This window comes from Lissotriton vulgaris, chromosome 6, assembly GCF_964263255.1.
Source record: "Lissotriton vulgaris chromosome 6, aLisVul1.2, whole genome shotgun sequence".
NCBI lineage: Eukaryota > Metazoa > Chordata > Amphibia > Caudata > Salamandridae > Lissotriton > Lissotriton vulgaris.
The window spans coordinates 898567386-898586420 of NC_141694.1; the positions used below are offsets into that span (position 1 = coordinate 898567386).

At 46.0% G+C, this 19035-nt stretch overlaps 1 protein-coding gene across 1 annotated transcript in view; it reads left to right on the forward strand.

Moving 5' to 3' along the window:
- The window catches only part of BUB1 (BUB1 mitotic checkpoint serine/threonine kinase), a 1006269-nt gene that overhangs the window by 438609 nt on the left and 548625 nt on the right, over window positions 1–19035 (forward strand). Inside the window, exon 17 of the mRNA XM_086926890.1 lies at window positions 10239–10323. Coding sequence (XP_086783016.1) covers window positions 10239–10323 — 85 coding nt within the window. The remainder of the gene's footprint in view (window positions 1–10238; window positions 10324–19035) is intronic.

The window sequence follows — 19035 nt, forward strand, 5'->3', positions numbered from 1 at the left end:
GGCTACTGCAAACAAAACACCAAGTGTGACAGATAAGTGAAAAATAATTAAAAAGAAGGAACGACACAGAAAAGTCACCTGGACATCCAGGTGTGTCTGTTCCGAATCTTCTCACTTGATCAGCAATGGGCTGAAAAAATAATAAAAAGCATGGCATGAGCTGAAGTCCCATCCCTGTCTGAGAATAGCCTGTCATTTACACCTGTTGCAATCGTCAACATGGGCGTAGTTCATGTCACGGGATCTGAACAGTCACATTGACAAAGCTAGTGTATACCAACATTCACAGAAATTGAAACTTTTCAAGTTTCACAAGATCCTTCTTACCTGGTCAGTAAGAAGTGTATCTCACCTCGCCTGGCCACGGCTCAGGACTGGTGAAGCACCGCTCTAAAAAGGTGAATAAATTCAAAAGAAAGAATCATCCACCATGTAATGCCTGAAATTCAGTCAAAGCGAACCATTACAGATGCTAGTAATTAATGAAAAAGAAGCGGAGGATGTTATATCCGCTTCGCAATTGGAGAATATGCCATATTCATGAGCCAGTATAGAATACTTCCTTAAGTGCCAACTAAATGGTGCCAACAAAGTAAAAAGCCCCTCCAAGTCTCACACACCGAGGATCGTGGGTGCCCCGTGGGTTTGGCGGCTCTTTGCCCACGGGGCACCCACGATCCTCGGTGTGTGAGACTTGGAGGGGCTTTTTACTTTGTTGGCACCATTTAGTTGGCACTTAAGGAAGTATTCTATACTGGCTCATGAATATGGCATATTCTCCAATTGCGAAGCGGATATAACATCCTCCGCTTCTTTTTCATTAATTACTAGCATCTGTAATGGTTCGCTTTGACTGAATTTCAGGCATTACATGGTGGATGATTCTTTCTTTTGAATTTATTCACCTTTTTAGAGCGGTGCTTCACCAGTCCTGAGCCGTGGCCAGGCGAGGTGAGATACACTTCTTACTGACCAGGTAAGAAGGATCTTGTGAAACTTGAAAAGTTTCAATTTCTGTGAATGTTGGTATACACTAGCTTTGTCAATGTGACTGTTCAGATCCCGTGACATGAACTACGCCCATGTTGACGATTGCAACAGGTGTAAATGACAGGCTATTCTCAGACAGGGATGGGACTTCAGCTCATGCCATGCTTTTTATTATTTTTTCAGCCCATTGCTGATCAAGTGAGAAGATTCGGAACAGACACACCTGGATGTCCAGGTGACTTTTCTGTGTCGTTCCTTCTTTTTAATTATTTTTCACTTATCTGTCACACTTGGTGTTTTGTTTGCAGTAGCCGTATATTTGTTGTCCTGAAGAAAGCAAGGCTATTGGCCAATATTTGCTGAAACATGTCGACCACGTTACACCACTAGACAGGTCATAGCTTTACCCTGTCTTGGCTATCTTTTAATATTGGTATTAGGAGCTACACCCTATTAAACTATCTTTTTGCTCCTTTTAACCAATTTTATTCACTCCTCCCTACCCTTCCTGGTTTTCCTTGCACTGCACACTACACTTTTTATCCCTGTCAGTTACTTCACCAACACATATGGTCTTTACCATTACACCAACACTTACTTACCAACAGGAAGGTTCATTCCTTTCTGTTGTGAAACCAAGATCCAGTATAGTGCTGGTCCTCGGAGCCCCAAATGATGAAGGGAGGTTCCGAGTGGTGACTGATGGGAGCCAGAGACCAGACACTGTTCTTGATCTGGCATGTTCTCCATTGTTCCTTTCACAGTTATATGGCTAGTGGGAGCGCTACACCGTCTCTGTCTCTGCTAATCAGCCTGTCTTACTTTTGACCCTCGAGTACCCTTTTGTGATTAACATAATTAAGACCCCCAGGCCGTTCTTTCCATTTATAAGTAGCACAGAAAAAACGAATGTTGTCCATGTTCTGAAGGGCACAACTTGAAAAATACTTTTTTGATTAAGTTTTGTAACATACTCCCTTGTGACTGATAGTCACTTCTTAAAACTGAAAAATATGTAATATCCTTCCCACAAGGTGGCAGGTTAGAAGCAGGGGATCTGATATGTCCTGTATATTTACAACTTATTGTGGTCATGGGCCGAACTGCACTGTGGAAAGGCTGTGTCTGAAAATGGTGGTGGGACAAGAGAAAGGGTAAACAGAGTGAGCTTCCAGTGGTGTGAGAAAGCTTATTTGGAGGCGTCTTCATTTCTTCTTCATTGCTGCCAAATGTGCAGAAGTGTAGGGTACCTCTTAAGATCATAGAGGTGCTGCTGCTACACATAGGTTCAGATTGTGATCATCCCTGTTCGTGAGTCTTTTTTAATTTTATTTTTTTCAAACCGATTTTATTGGCATTTGGTTCATATAGCATTCAAATGAGCATTTGTCAAAACATTTACATGTTTATATGGTTGTGTTGCTTGCTCTGCCTCTTTTCTGTTTGAATTTCTTTGCAAAAGAAACTGTTCATTTTGCAGCGTGAATCTTTCTGGATTCACTATGCTGTGCATATTCCGCTATCTGGTGGTTGGGTCCAGAATCTTAGTCTTTTTCTCTTTTTTTTTTTTGTAGCCGAGGTGGCGTCGACGTCCCACCATTTGGTGTACCTTCAGTGACGTCGGCATGCTTCCGGCGGAATCTCCCACCCTTGGGCGCCATCTTCAGATTCTTTTTACCGCCGTTGGGTCTGGATTGTCACGTGAAGCACCAGAAGTTTTAGAGGAGAAAAGGAGAAAATACAGCAATTTTTCGACAGAAAAGACCTAAGAAGATTAGGAGAAGACCATCAGAGAGGAGACGATGAAGAAGGGGAAGAACCTCGAGATGTTCGACGCCCTTCGGAGAATGCGCACGCAGGGGGCCCCCTGAGCGCAGGAATGTACAAGACACCCTTTAAATTCTGCAAAAACTGCCAACACAAGTTCGCGCAGAAGGACCAGCACCCGGTCTGCAACCTCTGCCTGCCGATTGACCACGAGAGCAAAGACTGCAATGCCTGCTCAGTCTTCAAACCGAAGACACTCCGGGTTTGAAAGAAGCAGAGGATAGCTCACTACACGATGCAGGGCAAAGGCCAGGCCCGACGCTTTACGAACTGGGCCTCTCCACCGACGACTAGGACAACATCGCCGAAAGTCCTGATGACTTCACGGTCGCAGAGACCGACAAAAAAACGTCTGACAAGGTAGGAAAGTCTACGTTCTCGAAAACCTCGACAGGGCCTCGAAAGCCTGAGACAGACTCTCGAAAATCAGAGTCCAGAGCCTCGAAGGGAGCAACGGCGCCGAAAACTTCGACGACCGAAGCTGCATCCCCCGATAAAGGGCCCAGCGGATCTTTCCAGAAGGACTCTCGGGCGCCGAAGACCGGCGAAAAGCCAAGGTCGTCAAAGCAAGCCCCCGAAAAAGGGACTTCGACCTCGAAGGAGAAGGAGCCGAAAAAAGTTTCGACGTCGATGACGCCCTCAAAGAGAGCAGCCGAAACGCTCGACGACTAGCAGGCCGCACAGTTGGAGAGAAAGAAAAGAAGGCTCGAGGCCGAGATGGAAAACCTCCTTCAAAGAAAGAAGGACTTTGAGGAAAAGATAAAAAGTTTCAGGATCCCCTCGAAGCCAGCGACGGCTGTCGCTGAAGTGCAGGAGCACGAGGAGTTCGACGTCGAAGAGCCGCCGAAAACTCCGGAGCCCTCGGAGCACGAAGAGGAAGAGGACCTCTATTACACAGAGGGTGAATATGGGGAGCAGCAGTCAAGCTACGGCTCAGGATCCTCGACGGCCCAAGACCTGGAATGGCAGGACACCGAGGCCGAAAACCCGGAGGAGCCTGTGGAGACATATCCCTCGAGGCCTTCGCCGCCAGATGACATTGGAGCATACAATGAGGTCGTCAGGAACGCAGCAGCAGCTTATGGGGTTAAGCTGGAAGAGGGGAAGCCTAAAGCGGACTTCCTGCTGGAAACATTGTTCCCCACACAGACAAGAAGCCAGTTCTTGCCCATGCTGAAAAGTATCACAGATCAGGGGAAGGAAGCCTTCAAGGACCCGGCTACATGCAGGTCAGTCACGCCGAGGACAGAGAAGAAAAACAAATTCTCCTCTTGCTTACATCAAGGGGTCCGTCACAGCAGATTCAATAATCGCTGCAACGGCCAGAAGAAGGGCCAACGTCCCAACAACATCTGGGCCACCACCTGACAAGGAAAGCAGGAGGATGGACCTGACGGGCAGAAAAATTGAGAGGAACGCCGCAATGCACTGGCGGATGGCTAACTCCAACGCCCTCCTGAACAGGCACCAATACCAACATTGGGTTGAGATCGGCCAATTGCTCAAGCACCTCCCAGAGCAATACCTTCAGAGGGCAACGCACCTCGTGGAAGAAGGGAAAAGCATTGCTAACTCATGGCTGAAGACGGCCTTGGAAGGGGCTGAAACATCCAGCAATACTGATGACTATAAGCATCACAGAGAGAAGACAAGCCTGGCTCAGGATCTCAGGCTTCAAAACAGAGTTTCAGAATAACATCATGAACACACCTTTCAATAGAGAAACACTGTTTGGAGCCCCAGTTGATGAGAAACTCACCCAACTGAAGAAAGACAACGAGACGGCAAGGTCCATGGGGGCCCTGCAATTCAGGGGGATGAGAAGAGGCACCCCTACGCGGAGGCCGAACGGAAGGGGTGCAAACCAGCAAGGACAATCACACCAGGCGTTCCACCAGGGTCAACAGAGTGACAACCAAGGTCACCAGGGCCAGCAGAAGCAAAACTGGAACTATCAGAACAGGGGCCAGTCCTTTTGAGGAAAAAGAAACGGATGGGGCCATAGGAGAGGCGGTGAACAACCCCCCTCTAAGTAACTTCACACGGAAAAAGGTGCTCACCCACTCATACCCTCCGGGGGAGGTACCCGGGAAAACAAAGAGGAGAGGGCTACACGGACAAGAAACAAAGGAACATGTAACACCAGTAGGAGGCTGGCTGAGATTTTTTCTCCAGGAGTGGAGAAAAATAACCACAGACAAGTGGATACTCAACATCATACAGTTCGGATACTGCATAGAGTTGGAAAAGAGACCACCAAACGGAAAGCCAAAGAAAAGAGAGCACTCGGGAAGAGAGCTGCAATTGCTCCAAGAGGAAGCTCAAGAACTCCTCCTCAAAGAGGCCATCGAACCACTGCCATTCAAAGAACGGAACAGGGGAGTGTACTCAAACTACTTCCTGGTGCCAAAAGTGGACAAAAGCCTAAGAATCATCCTGGATCTACGGGTCCTAAACAAGTATGTAAAGACTCAAAAATTCTAAATGACGTCCCTTCAAGAGGTCATCCCACAGATAAAGGCCGGGGACTTCTTGTCCACCGTAGACCTCAAAGATGCGTACCTGCACATCCCCATGAACAGGCAGCACAAGCACATGCTAAGATTAGCAGTAAACAAGGACCACTACCAATTCACAGCCCTGGCATTCGGTCTAAAGTCCGCACCAAGGGTATACACCAAATGCCTTGCAGCAGTGGCCGCACATCTGCGAAGTAAGGGGATACACGTGTACCCCTACCTAGACTACTGGCTCATAAAGGCAAGCTCTTACAGGACATGCAAGGTTCATGCAGAGCAGGTCACAAGAACGCTAACAAGCCTGGGATTCTCCATACATTGGAGAAAATGCTTGATGGAACCGGAGCAAGTGAAGATCTTCCTGGGAGCTCAAATCAACACTGTCCAATGCAGGGTGTTACCCAGCGAAAAGAGGACACTCAGCCTACTGAGGGAGAAACGTCACTACCAGAAGGGGCGAGCTCTGACAGTGAGGACAGTGAACAAGATCTTGGGAATGATGGAGTCCTGCATACACCTGGTCCCCAATGTACGCCTACAGATGAGACCATTCCAAGAGTGGCTGCAACAGCAATGGTCACAAGCTACAAGAAGTTGGGAGGATCTAGTGGTTGTAACGCGCAAGGTGCAGGAAGAAATGAAGTGGTGGACCAAGAGAGGATAACAATAGGGAAGCCTCTAACGCCACTGGACCCAACAGTGACCTTTACCACAGACTCATCCCAGAAGGGATGGGGCGCACACATGAACAGGCTCAGAGTGAGGGGTCTGTGGAGCCCAGCGGATGCGGTCAGACACATCAATTACCTAGAGCTGAAAACAGTGTTGCTTGCCCTCAAGGCCTTTTAGAAACAACTGTACAACCAAAAGGTGCTGATACAGACAACACCACAACGATGTTTTACATCAACAAGCAGGGGGGAACTCAATCATTCCCTCTGTCAAGCTTGGCACAGGAAATCTGGAGATGGCAATACCACTCAAAATGCTAGCCATACACCTGCCAGGGAAAGACAATGTAGAAGCGGATTGGCTCAGCAGGCAGACTTCAGCATCCCACGAATGGGAACTCAACATACAGGAAACAGAAAGACTATTCAGGAGGTGGGGCACTCCGACAATAGACCTGTTTGCAACACGCCAGAATGCAAATTGCCAGTACTTTGCATCCAGACAACCAGAGGCACTATCCCAGGGGAATGCCCTATGGATAAGCTGGTCAAAAACATTTGCCTACGCTTTTCCCCCCCATACCACTGATCCCCAGGGTTCTCAACAAATGCATGACGAGCAACATGACGCTCATCCTTGTGGCACCACAATGGGCCAGGCAGACCTGGTACTCCCAGATAATGGAGATGGCGCCGGGCCCACCCCACAAGTTCTCAAAAAGAAGAGACCTACTCTCAATGGAAAACGGAGAAGTCCTACACCCAGAGCCGGAGAGACTCAGCCTCTCAGCTTGGCTCCTGAGGACTTAAGAGTTCGCACATCTAAAACTACCAGAGCGCACACTGCGGGTGCTGCAGGAGGCAAGAAGGCCCAGCACACGCAAGTGCTATGGGGAAAAATGGAAAAGAGTCACTCAATGGTGCTGCAAGAAAACCTTAATAGAAAGCTGACCAGGGAATCAACGGTGCTAAGATACCTCACGCACCTAATAGAAGCTAAGCTAAGCTCATCCTCGCTGAGGGTACACCTGGCAGCGATTGTGGCATACATAAGAGGAGAAACAGGGAGAAGCTTCTTTACATCTGAAGTAGTAAAAAGATTCCTGGAAGGGGCTAACATAAAAGCGCCACCAAAAAGGGTGCCGCCGCCGGCTTGGAACCTAAATGTGGTACTGACAGAGATCATGAAAGCACCTTTCGAACCGATCCACAAGGCATCACTGCAAATGCTGACAATAAAAGCGGCCTTTCTGGTAGCAATCACCTTGCTACGCAGGGTGAGCGAACTACAGGCACTAACAATGCAGGAACCCTACATCCAGATACACAGTGACAGGGTCGTGATGAGAACAGACCCGCACTTTATGCCAAAGGTGGTGTCAAGGTTCCACATGAATCAGAGTATTCAAATTCCTAGCTTCTTCCAGAACCCCACGACAAGTGTTGAGAGGGCGCTCCACACTCTAGTTGCAAGAAGAGCAGTGATGCACTACATTGAAAAAACGAAGGAACACAGGAAGACTAAACAGTTCTTCGTATCCTTCGCAAACAGTTACCTGGGTAGACCAGTGACTAAGAACACCATAGCTCGATGGATTGCACAAACGATACAATTCTGCCACAAGCAAGCGGGCCAGGAGCTAACAGGAGGGGCACAGGCCCACTCGACTAGAAAGAAAGGAGCAACAATTGCCTTTTTGGCAAACACACCAATTCAGGACATATGCCTGACAGCAACATGGGCTTCAGTGCACACGTTCGCTAAGCACTATTGCGTGGATGTACAGATGAACAAGGAAGCACAAGTAGGACAAAGAGTGCTTCAACATATATTCAACAAACAACGCTCATCTTCCACCCAGCCGCTCCAAAAGTAACGAAACCGCTACAAAATCTATGCACAGCATAGTGAATCCAGAAAGATTCACGCTGCAAAACGAATAGTTTCTTACCTGTCGGTGTAGTTTTGCAGCTTGAAGATCTTTCTGGATTCACTAGCGAACCCACCCGCCTGTGCCAGAAAGATGAGGCTGGAGAAGAAGGTGGAAACACATGGAATAGAAAGCAAGTTGAAGCTTACAAGATACGTGAAAAGAATTACGTTGAAGAAAGGTTTAACAAACATAGCCATGGATTCACTACAAGGACACAAAAGAGAAAAAAAAAAAAGAAGAATCCGAAGATGGCGCCCAAGGGCGGGAGCTTCCGCCGGAAGCATGCCGACGTCACCGAAGGTACACCAAATGGTGGGACGTCGACGCCCACCTGGGCTACAAAAAAAAAAGAGAAAAAAGACTACGATTCCGGACCCAACCACCAGATAGCGGAATATGCACAGCATAGTGAATCCAGAAAGATCTTCAAGCTGCAAAACTACACCGACAGGTAAGAAACTATTCAATATGTTCAACCGGTTCTAATTCTCAATCCTCCCCCTCCCACCCCCTGAGCGAGTTGCTTAATCCTCAGTGTTTAGTTTCCAGCGGAATGTGTTTGCTTCTTCATCTATCTGTGTCTGGGGTTTGTGTGTGGCGAGGGGGGGTCCTCTCAGCCCTAGTCTTATCTTATATCCTCTGTGTTCCTATCTCATTGTCCCTTCCCTGTGGTGGCGAATTTGGTGGATGTTGTGTGGTTTCATCTAGGTCCAGTGTCCGTAGGTCATCCACTAGTCACCCCCAGGCTCTCGCTGTTTCCAGGTGCCCCATGGCCCTGTTTGTGAGTCTTTGATTGATAAACTAATGTTGTAATGGAGATTTAGAAAATATGAGAATTTTAGAGATGAGGGCACCAGGGCATAGTCAGAAAAAAAGGGTCTGAAGTTGGAGCTAATTTATGAACAGTAATGAAATAGAACTCACTAAGGATGTTGGTGGGTGAAAAGGATGAGTTGAATATGGATTCAAGGTTAGATATTCAAGCTGTCCCTTGTAGGAAGAGTGAGCCAAACAGATGACTGTACTAGGCATTCTGTAGGTCATAAAGATGGTAGGAGTTTAAGTTTGGTTATACGATAGTGATGCACTGTGGGGATTTTCGATTAACATTAAACTTTGCTTAGTAAATAGCATTTGTCAAGTAATCAAAATGAATGATCATAGTTATCGATTTATTTTTGTAACAGGTACTGAAACGCCTTCCAAACAGAACGTTTTTGTTTATAGAAAAAATTGGTCTATTTACATGTATAACTATGGTCAAATTTGTGAGAAAATGAAAACTGTAATTGACATAACTTACCAAAATCCTGCTTTCCCAAATCCTTTTTATCTCACACACACTTAACTGAAGCCTCCACCTCTCAGTGCTCACTTGGTAAGCTTCTCAAGTTAGTCCTGTTATGTCTCTATCGCTCATCCTTAACAATAGTCTTTTGCCTTTCTAATCCTGCTCTCATCCACATGTCACTGTGAGTCCTTCCCAAACCTCTCCTTATCACTCTAAGAAAGTGTGAATTTGCACCCACATTGCTTCTCATCTAACCATCACCTTTCCACCTAGCCCCCATCCCTCTTTCTGCAGCTTTCGATTTGTTTAATATGATCCAGAAATCGGAAATGTACAGTCTCTTTTGTACCTTTACATGTTGGTACTCCGTCACCTTCCTACCTTTACAACCTAGGTCCACCAGCACCAAAATTTGATCATCAACACTTAAGACCTATGAGCTCTACTTGTGGCTCTAAGCATGCAGCCGCTGCATACTTCCACAATCTCTTCTTGCTATGTACTCATTACCGTGAACTATACAAATCTTATTGCCTCTTTTAGGGAAACTTGCTCAATACCTCTCATTGTTAATGACTTCCTGATTTCTCTCTTTTTTTTTGAACAGCTCAATTATCTACTTGATCCTAGTCAGCCTTTTCTTCCTCTACTGAAAAAAACTCTGCACTCCTCCATCTATTAAACATTACCCAAAGCACCTCCTTCCATATGATCAGTACAGCAAACCCCTAGTGCTTTTCATGCTGCTGTTTCATACAGACGTACATCATAAAAGCCCTTCCCTTCTGTATTAATACCTTCATTTGAATTACTGTGCTCCTCAACCAATTGCTACTCTCCTGCCCCTCTCCCCATAAATACTGCAGTTTTCATACCATGAAAAAACTTTGTAAACTGAGTGGGCTGCAGGACTCCTATTTGGATGTGGTGGCGCATAATTTCTAGATAGAGCCATTGTATCCAGTGTAAAGTTTTAGTAAATAATCCAGCTTTATTTCCATTTCAGAAAATGTTATTGATGACAGTATGAGGCAGACGTTCAATTCAACTGGAGAAAATATAATGCAGACTACAAAAACCAGGAAGTTAAGGTATTTTTTTTACCTTGAACTTACATTTTTTATGAGCTATATGAAGTTCTTACATTGTTTCCCAAATGGAAATCATGCTTATTGTTTATGTAGTGATTATGCTGCTGTACCAGCTATTACTAGGCGTGGCCTTGATCCTATGAGGATTAAGTCGATATCTTCTCCAGGAAAATCCTGCAACCTTTTCTTCACAATGTAATATTTGCCAAATCAGTACAGCATCTGAACTCTGTGTAGCTGTGCCTGTGTTCCAGTCATTTCTTTTGCCATACGTTTAACAGTCAGTTTTTCCTAGTGTGCCTAAACGAGTAATAGCCCATGAACTTTTCTACTTGGGCTTTTAGCTCCTCAGCCAGTGCTTACATAAAGACTGCACCAATACCAAATTTCTTCCTTTGTTACCTTTAATTATTCTTAATTATGTTGTCCAAGTGATTTTTACCTAGTGAGGAGGGGCCACACTTGTGCAAGATGCCTGCAGTGGATTGCCCTTCATTGGAGGTTAATGGCCACCTCTGACATCAGCTGTTTCCCCTTTCTTCTTTCTTATCCTGATAACTGATCTGCATAACTTGAAGTCTGACACACCTTGGAACATGTTTGACTCACTGTCTTTGGGGCGGTTTTGTCTTCGTCCAGTACACCTTTTAAGGAGTCTAGCAATTTTCATCGGAGTAAACTGTCGCCTTAGTACTGCCTGCTCTAGTTGGTGGTCTTCCTTTCAGGCCCTTGGAGATTTCTTTCAAAGTTGCCTTACTGAATTACTGGTGAGGTGCATTGAGCCTGATATTAAAGAACTTCTCCTTAATGGTGCGTGTAGTGTAATGCTTAGCCATGGCTGTGTGAATGTCCGATTGTGTGCACCTCAACTGCCCTAGCTCATCCCTAATTGAGTGTATGGGAAGATGTGGGTGCTCCTGTCTAAACTGGAGTGTGAGCAGTTTGCCCGCCTTGTCAGATAACGTGTGGGTACGAGCCAAGTGAGCTAGGTAGTTGTGACAGCGCAGTTTCTCTAGGAGTTCTAGCCGGTCCCCTTGCATTGTATCTATGTGTGTCTTGGCTTCAGGATGGGTGACAGATAGAGATTCCTAATGGAGGAACTTCCGCTCAATAGAGGCGAGGAAGGTGTCTAACTTCTTGCAGATGTTCCGTGTAAGGCCCAGACATTTCCCTTGAGGTGTGACCTTAAAAGCCTCCTATTCTGTCAGTGGGGAGCTCCTATAGCCAGCCTTGTGTTCAAAATACTCGAGTGACGCCGTTTCTAGGGAGCTGCGAAAAGCCTGATCCTCTAGTGCTGCCGTCTGCAGCCCCCAAGTTGGGATCGGGGGAGCACCCAGCCTAGCAACATGGTTTGTGGGTCTCGGATTAGGAGGAGCAGCGCACCTGATGCCAATATGCGATTCAGCCGCACATGAAGATTATGAACTGGGGAATAGAAGGAATATATCCACGAGTTTGGGTTGCCGCTCACCAATCATCCGATAAGGACCAGTGTACCAGCCAGCTGTGTAATGCTTGTGCATTTGATGAGGCTGAAGTGCGGGTAAGGGGTGGGAAGGAGCGGTCAAGAGATAAATCTAGGACCAAATTAAAATCCCTGCCATGGAACGTCTCCATCGGGTCAGTAAGGTGGCTAGGCTTTTGAGGAAAGCGATCTGTTCTATGTTTGGGCGTAGATTGAGCCTAGCAGTAGAGTCTGCCCATTGAGGCTACCCTTAAAGCAAACGTAGCGCCCTGCAGGGTCAACTACCACCATCTCCTCTTCACATATCAAAGCGCCTCTAGTCTGGAATGAAAAGTTAGTGCTATAATCCTGTCCGGATCAGCGGCGTCAGTCAATCCGCCTCTAGACTCGTCAGGTGTCTCCTGAAGGAATGCAAACCCAGCGGATCTGCACCGTGGGTATACGTAAATGGAATACCTGGGTGCAGGTTGTGGATACCCCTAACGTTCCAGGAGATGATCTTAATGTTTGTCATGTGATCAGTGCAAATCTGTAGAACCCATTCAGTAGTGCCGATGTGTTGAGTTGATGTGTGTGGAATGGCCTCTGGTCACTAGGAAGGGCAATGACCTGACAGGGAAAAACAGTAGTGTTCAAACTAATTCATAAAACTACATAAGAGCGAACCCCAAACAGGTGTGCCTAACCATGGTAAATCATTCTTAGTCAGATGTTGACAGTGAGAGGGGGTGCATGAAATTGGGAAGGCTGTAAGTGACCTATCCCCCAAATATGCTACTTCAAGAACTGGCATCCTGGAGTGTCTCTATGCATGTATATTGTGACATGAGCGTGTGACGCAGGGTGCCAGAGTCTGAGCATGAGGAACAATTACATATTTCTGCAAAGATGTGATCTATATCTGAGGTGGGAGCTAATACATACAGTGCAGTTAAATAATATTGTCCGATGTTTGAGGCGAGACGTCACTAGGGTGAGGCGAGCCCGAGTCAGCAGACCAAGCCGGCAAGGAGTCCGCATCTCCCCTGGATCTGGAAAGTGAAGATATGAACTCTGAGGGTGATCTAATAGTTTGGAGGGTTAATGCAATATGTAGAGCGTCCTGGCGTTCGGAAAGGATCTTCTCGGGGTCTAGGGTGTTGATTGGCAAGGACCGCTGCTATCCTCCGCCCCTGCCCATCCGACGACCACGCCTGTTCCTCTTTTGTACGGAGAGGTCTCCTTGTGGCCCAGCAGCAGTTGCCAGTCCATTTTCCTCCAGCCAGCCCCAAGCGTCGGAGGGGGGGTCGAAGAAATTAGTGCCATTATGAATTACCCTGAGGCGGGCTGGAAATAGCAGCGAATATCGTAGATCTTGGGCTCTCAGCTGATGTTTCACTGCTCCAAACTTGGCACGTCTCTTCTGCACCTGGGCGGTTTAATCTGGGAAGGAGACTGATGTTTTGCATCTTGGGTCCCGGGTGCCTCCCCACCTCTCACTATTACATCCTTGTCCCGGATTTTTAACAGACGGATGAGTAAGGGACGTGGGTTAGCCCCTGGTGGGGTCCTTCCAGCAGGAACCCTGTGTGCCCCTTGAACAACAAACTGGGGGGAGTAACTCTTTCAGCCAGGACTCTGCATATTCCACCGCGTCTCGACCCTCTGTCCCTTTCGGTAGGCCAATCATGAGCACATTATTACTACGCAAGCGGCCCTCAGCGTCCTGTAGCTTCTCTTCAAGGGTGCAGACCCGGTCCAGCATATCCTGTAAGGTTATAGTGTGGTTGGGAGGTTTGGGTTGTAGGTCCGCAAGTGTAATCTCAGCTTTGTGTATGGGTTCAGTCAGCTTCTGATGATCCGCCCGCAAGAGCGTGAAGTCTGAGGGGATGCTGTCTATTATGCCCTCATGGGAGGCGTGGGCCCAGTGCTGTGCCTATCTGTTCCACCGCAGCCAGTACTGAGTCTAGCCTAGCCGAGAGATATGATCTATTGGGCTCTGAAGACTTCCCCACTCCTCCGTATGACTAACCCCCCCCCCCCCCCCCCCCCCCGTCTCCCTAAAGCCGCCTGCTGTGGTAGGAGAGTACAGCGAGGGCAATAAGGCTATAGCCGCACCCTGGGCTGTGCCTTTTCTGATTTCGTTATGTAGCCCGTTCAGGGGGCCCCCCCTCAATCAGAATTAGCAGAGTATGGGCTGGGTCTTGCTTAGACCCGGGGCCTGCCCCCACGCAGAAAGTCCCAGGCCCTCAATGGTAGTGACCACAGCAAAGTCAGCATAGAGAACTGTTAGGCCAGGGAAAAGGTGACCCCAGGACCAGAATCGAGCCACAATTCCAGTTGGCTCGGGCACTACATGCGAGGAGAGAGGAAACCGGCTGGGCCCAATGCGATCCCCGAGCTGATCCAACTCAGCCCGCTGCACACGCTACGTGGGTTTCTTGCGTCAATATCGACGGCGCCTTTTCCGCAATGCTTCACCCTGGAAGTCTAGGCCCAACTGGCGACTGGACGTCCCTAACACGGCGGACCCAGAGGTTATTGCAGGCGAAATGAGGGACAGCCCGGGTCCAATATGACCCCGTGCTGCCCTTAGTAGACTAACCCTGGCGGCCCCCAGGACAGTAGTGCTGATATTGGTCTTTCCTTCAACTTTGTGATGCACTGCTTGGGGGGGCCTGGGCCCGACTGACTCCTGTGCCCCCCCTACCCAGGACTGTTAGTAGTTCGAAAGGTATGGTTAGTGGCAGCAGAGATCAGCTGGCGTCTGTGGTGTAGCAGGGCAGGCCCGGAGCCACGTCTTCTCACCGGGCCAAAGCCACACAGGGGTCTTCCCCTGTTTTCGGGCCACTCTGTCTCGAGGCAGCTCCGACCTGAGTGTGCCCCATGCATCATCTAGGATGTTACCCCGGTTGCTGCTCCACGTGAGGGCGCCTGCCCGGTGCCTCGCCAAGGACTCGCCCAGTTGGTAGGGGTCCAAGCCCCAGCCTCCCAACAAGGCACTAGACTCGGTGGTGGAGTAGACCGCCATCCGCAGGGCCCGCATGACTCCGCTCCAGGCTCAGGCACCTCCACAGTGTCAAGCCGGGGCCCCACCCCGGCAGCGGAGGGCCGAAGAACCTAGCTCAAAGCCTGTAGCGAAGGCCAGGACCCCCCGCTCACGTCCGCCACGTTTGCAGTGATGACATTGCCAGCGAGATGCAACGATGTTCAAGATAAACGGGGGATAGGGTGTGGCGCGCGATCAAAACGTGTCCGCCATCTTAGGCACTTGGCCACGCCCCCTCTGAGTAACTCTTGTTGTGTACACCATATTGGTTCCCAGCATTGGATCTTTCATAGATTCAAGTATTTGAATCATTCTCTGTTGAAGTGGGAGTCCCTTAGTAACTCTACAGTGGCAGTAAAAGGCTGTGACAGCTGTAAAGGCCATATGCACTTCCCATTTTGTTAGCATATCCACCTCAACATCATAGTCTTAAGTTTGGGCCCCTTAAAAAAGGTGTTCTCTGCCTCACCCCCTCGCGAAAGACTTCCCCTCTCAGATTTTGCATCACAAGTAAAAATACAAACCATAGAGGATGTATCTGAAGTGAGCCTTTATTCAGGGATGAGGATGTGCTGCATGTGACTAAAAGATACAAACGCTGGAGTGAGTGTATCTTCCTGTGAGCAAGGTCTCCGTAGAGACCGAAACGCGTAAGGTGTTGCTGGCTGGCTGTGATATTGAATTAAAGAAAATTACCATTGAAAGAAAAGTCTGTGGAGAAATAATTTTGAAGCTTGGGAGTGCACAAAGAAAAAACTTCCTTTCGGGAAAATCGGGAAGGAAAAAAAAATATATACATATATATTCACTGAAAAAACCATAGGTTTCAGGCCTTATATTGTTAGGAATTAGCATTTAAAAAACCTTTGAAATTCACTGAAAAAACCATAGGTTTCAGGCCTTATATAGTTAGGAATTAGCATTTTAAAAACCTTTAAAATTCACTCAAAAAACTAAGTTTTAGGGGTGTTCTAGTTAGCTGGACATTTCACTCATACAAAACCATTGAAATTGCTCCTATATAGTTAGTTGTACTAACTAGATTTCGCGCACCCGCAATATACTGCTAATAATGTCACATATTACATCATTCATGTAAAATACAGAGTATCATATTTGAATCCATTGTCACAGCAATACAAGTATCTAAAAAACCCACTCAGTGATTCATAGATGTATACACACATCTAATCACTTACCTGTAGATTCACTCATACATGCTGTCAATGAACAATAGAAGACTATCAAAAATACTTATACACCTATATCGACATTACACACCAGCACACATCCTATTCACATATAAAGTCATCCTACTCACTTATGCAAACAATGGATCATACTTACATATTTACTTAGCTACACACAAATGTTTCTCAAGAAAAGTCATAAACCGTGTCCGTGGGTCATATCTGCCCAAACGCTGATATTCCGAACGATTGAAAATGACTTTTCTTGAGAAACATTTGGAGTTGGATTATCATGTCCTATACTTTGGAATTTTTGAAAGACTGACTTTGAGGATGCTATAAATTACTCAAGTTTGCCCGAATTGTGTGGGTAAAATTGATACCTAGTCACTTTGAATAAGAATGTACTTGCGTCTCGTCTAACATTTGGAAGAAATATCTAGGTATATGACAACAGGATACCGACATAACTTGAAGGAAATAAGAACGCCCTGAAGAAGTTCTATTGTACAGAACGAAACGCGTCGGCTGGCTGTGGTACATAAACTTAAGGAAAACAAAAGCATTTGAATATACACCAAGATTCAGCGCTTCAATAAGGACTCTGAAGTGATATGATTTGATTGGACTTGTTTTGCAAGTGGTGATGTGCCAAACTTTGGAATATTCTCCACTACTCTCTACTACTCACTCTCTACTACCCCACTACTCTCTACTACTCTAGTACTCTCTACTACTCACTCCCTACTACTCACTATCTACTACTCTCTACTACTCACTCTCTACTACTCTCTCTCTACTACTCTCTACTACTCACTCTCTACTACTCTCTCTACTACTCACTCTCTACTACTCTCTACTACCCACTCTCTACTACTCACTCTACTACTCACTCTACTACTCACTCTCTACTACTCACTCTCTACTACTCTCTATTACTCACTCTACTCACTCTCTACTATTCTCTCTCTCTGCTACTCACTCTCTACTACTCACTCCTACTCACTCTCTGCTACTCTCTACTACTCACTCTTTACTACTCTCCACTACTCACTATCTACTACTCACTCTACTACTTACTCTCTACTACTCACTCTCTACTACTTTATACTACTCTCTATCACTCTCTACTGCTCTCCACTACTCACTCTCTATTACTCACTCTCTACTCTCTACCTCTCTACTAGTCTCTACCTCTCTACCTCTACCTCTCTCTACACGCACACATATACACATATATATATATGCATATGCATTTATATATATGTATGTGTATATATATATATATATATATATTTATATATACATACAAATATAAATGCATGCATACTTATACATATATGCATACATATGATTGTTATTTACATGAAAGTTTGAAAAACACTAACCAAAGCTAAAAAGCCGCCTCATTACAAACAGAATGGCTTTAACTTGAACGAGGGCGAGATCTATTGCATTTTCAATGCTTGTTTACTTTGGTTCCATCAAGAAGGCATTCAGATGTCACACATTTGCCATAAATTCTGAATGTTGGCACTCTAGTTGCTCATTAGATCACTGTAGTAAAGCTACTGCTCACCAGGGAAGTCTGCTGCTGGTATTCAAAGTGCATGTTTCAGTCTGCATGTCAGAATTTTTTTCATGAAATAAAAGAGGATTTGAGAAGTCACTCAATGCGCCCTAATTTTTCTTTCTGAAGCACTAATCATACTTTCTACGGCAAAATGAACCCCCTTCATTTTGTTCCTTTTTAAATTAAATGTTTTCAGACTTACCACTTCATTCCAATCAAGATGGCTTCTGGTGTGCCATAGTCATAAGTAAGACTATTAGCGCTCTAGTTGTTCTTTAGAACACTCTGGGACATTCTGTCATTGGGCTATACTGGGGCAACATCTCGGTGATATTTGGGCTACATTTGGGCTCTTTTGTCTCTGGTGGCCATCTTGGGAGACTGCATGTCAGAATTTTTTTAATGAAAGAGAAGAGAATTTGAGCAGTCACTCAAAATGTGCCCTAATTTTTCTTTCTGCAGCACTAATCATACTTTCTATGGCAAAATGAAGCCCCTCATTTTGTTCCTTTTTTAAATGAAATGTTTTAAGAGTTACCAATTTATTCCAATCAAGATGGCTTCAGGTGTGCCATACCTTTGTAATAAGTAGGACTGTTAGCGCTCTAGTTGTTCTTTAGAACACTCTAGGAGGCTGCAGTAGAACACAAAGTAATCAACTGACAGTCTCTGTCCTTGTTGGATGTACATGTTTTATTGAGAATGTCAGACTTCATTTTCACATGACTGAGAAAGATAATGTGAATTTACAGAAAATATGCTTTCAGTTTAGCTTATAGATCCCCTTCCAAACCACTGTGGGAAAAGCATTAGATAATAGTTTTTTTTCAAACATGATTCATGATATCCCAGCAGAAGGCTTTCTCACATGGTAAAATCACCTTAGAACACACCACAATTCCTAAAATGAGTATGGTACCATCCACAAATAATTTATAATGTAACTAAAGTCTTAAAACCTTCTATTAACTGCAATGCTTTTTAATGAGGTGTTATCATGTACGCGTACCCTGCGATTTAAAAAAAAATAATAATAATTTTTTTGGGCCTGGGGGGTCCTTGTGGGACCCCCTGAGCAGGCCTAGGGGGTCAGGGTGCTTCTACCCTGCCCCCTATGCGTGTTTTGCACCTTTGTTTTTCTGCTTTCCTGTGCCTCAGTCTACCGAGGCACAAGATGGCTGCCAACACTTTCTAGTTTGGAGTGTTGACAGACATTGGCAGCCAATCAGCATGCAGCTCGTGCTCGGAATGGTACAGAGTACAGTAAGCTTACAGTAAGCTGCTATAGATATATATATATTTTCTCTTTTGATTTTCTGAGGAACTACTGGAGGGATTTACACCATTTAAACAAAAGGCACTTCTGCGTACCAGTCCCTACAATTTTGCCAAGTTTGGTGTAATTCCGTTCAGGCTGTAGCCGTTTCTAAACGTCCTATGGAAATTAACATGGGGA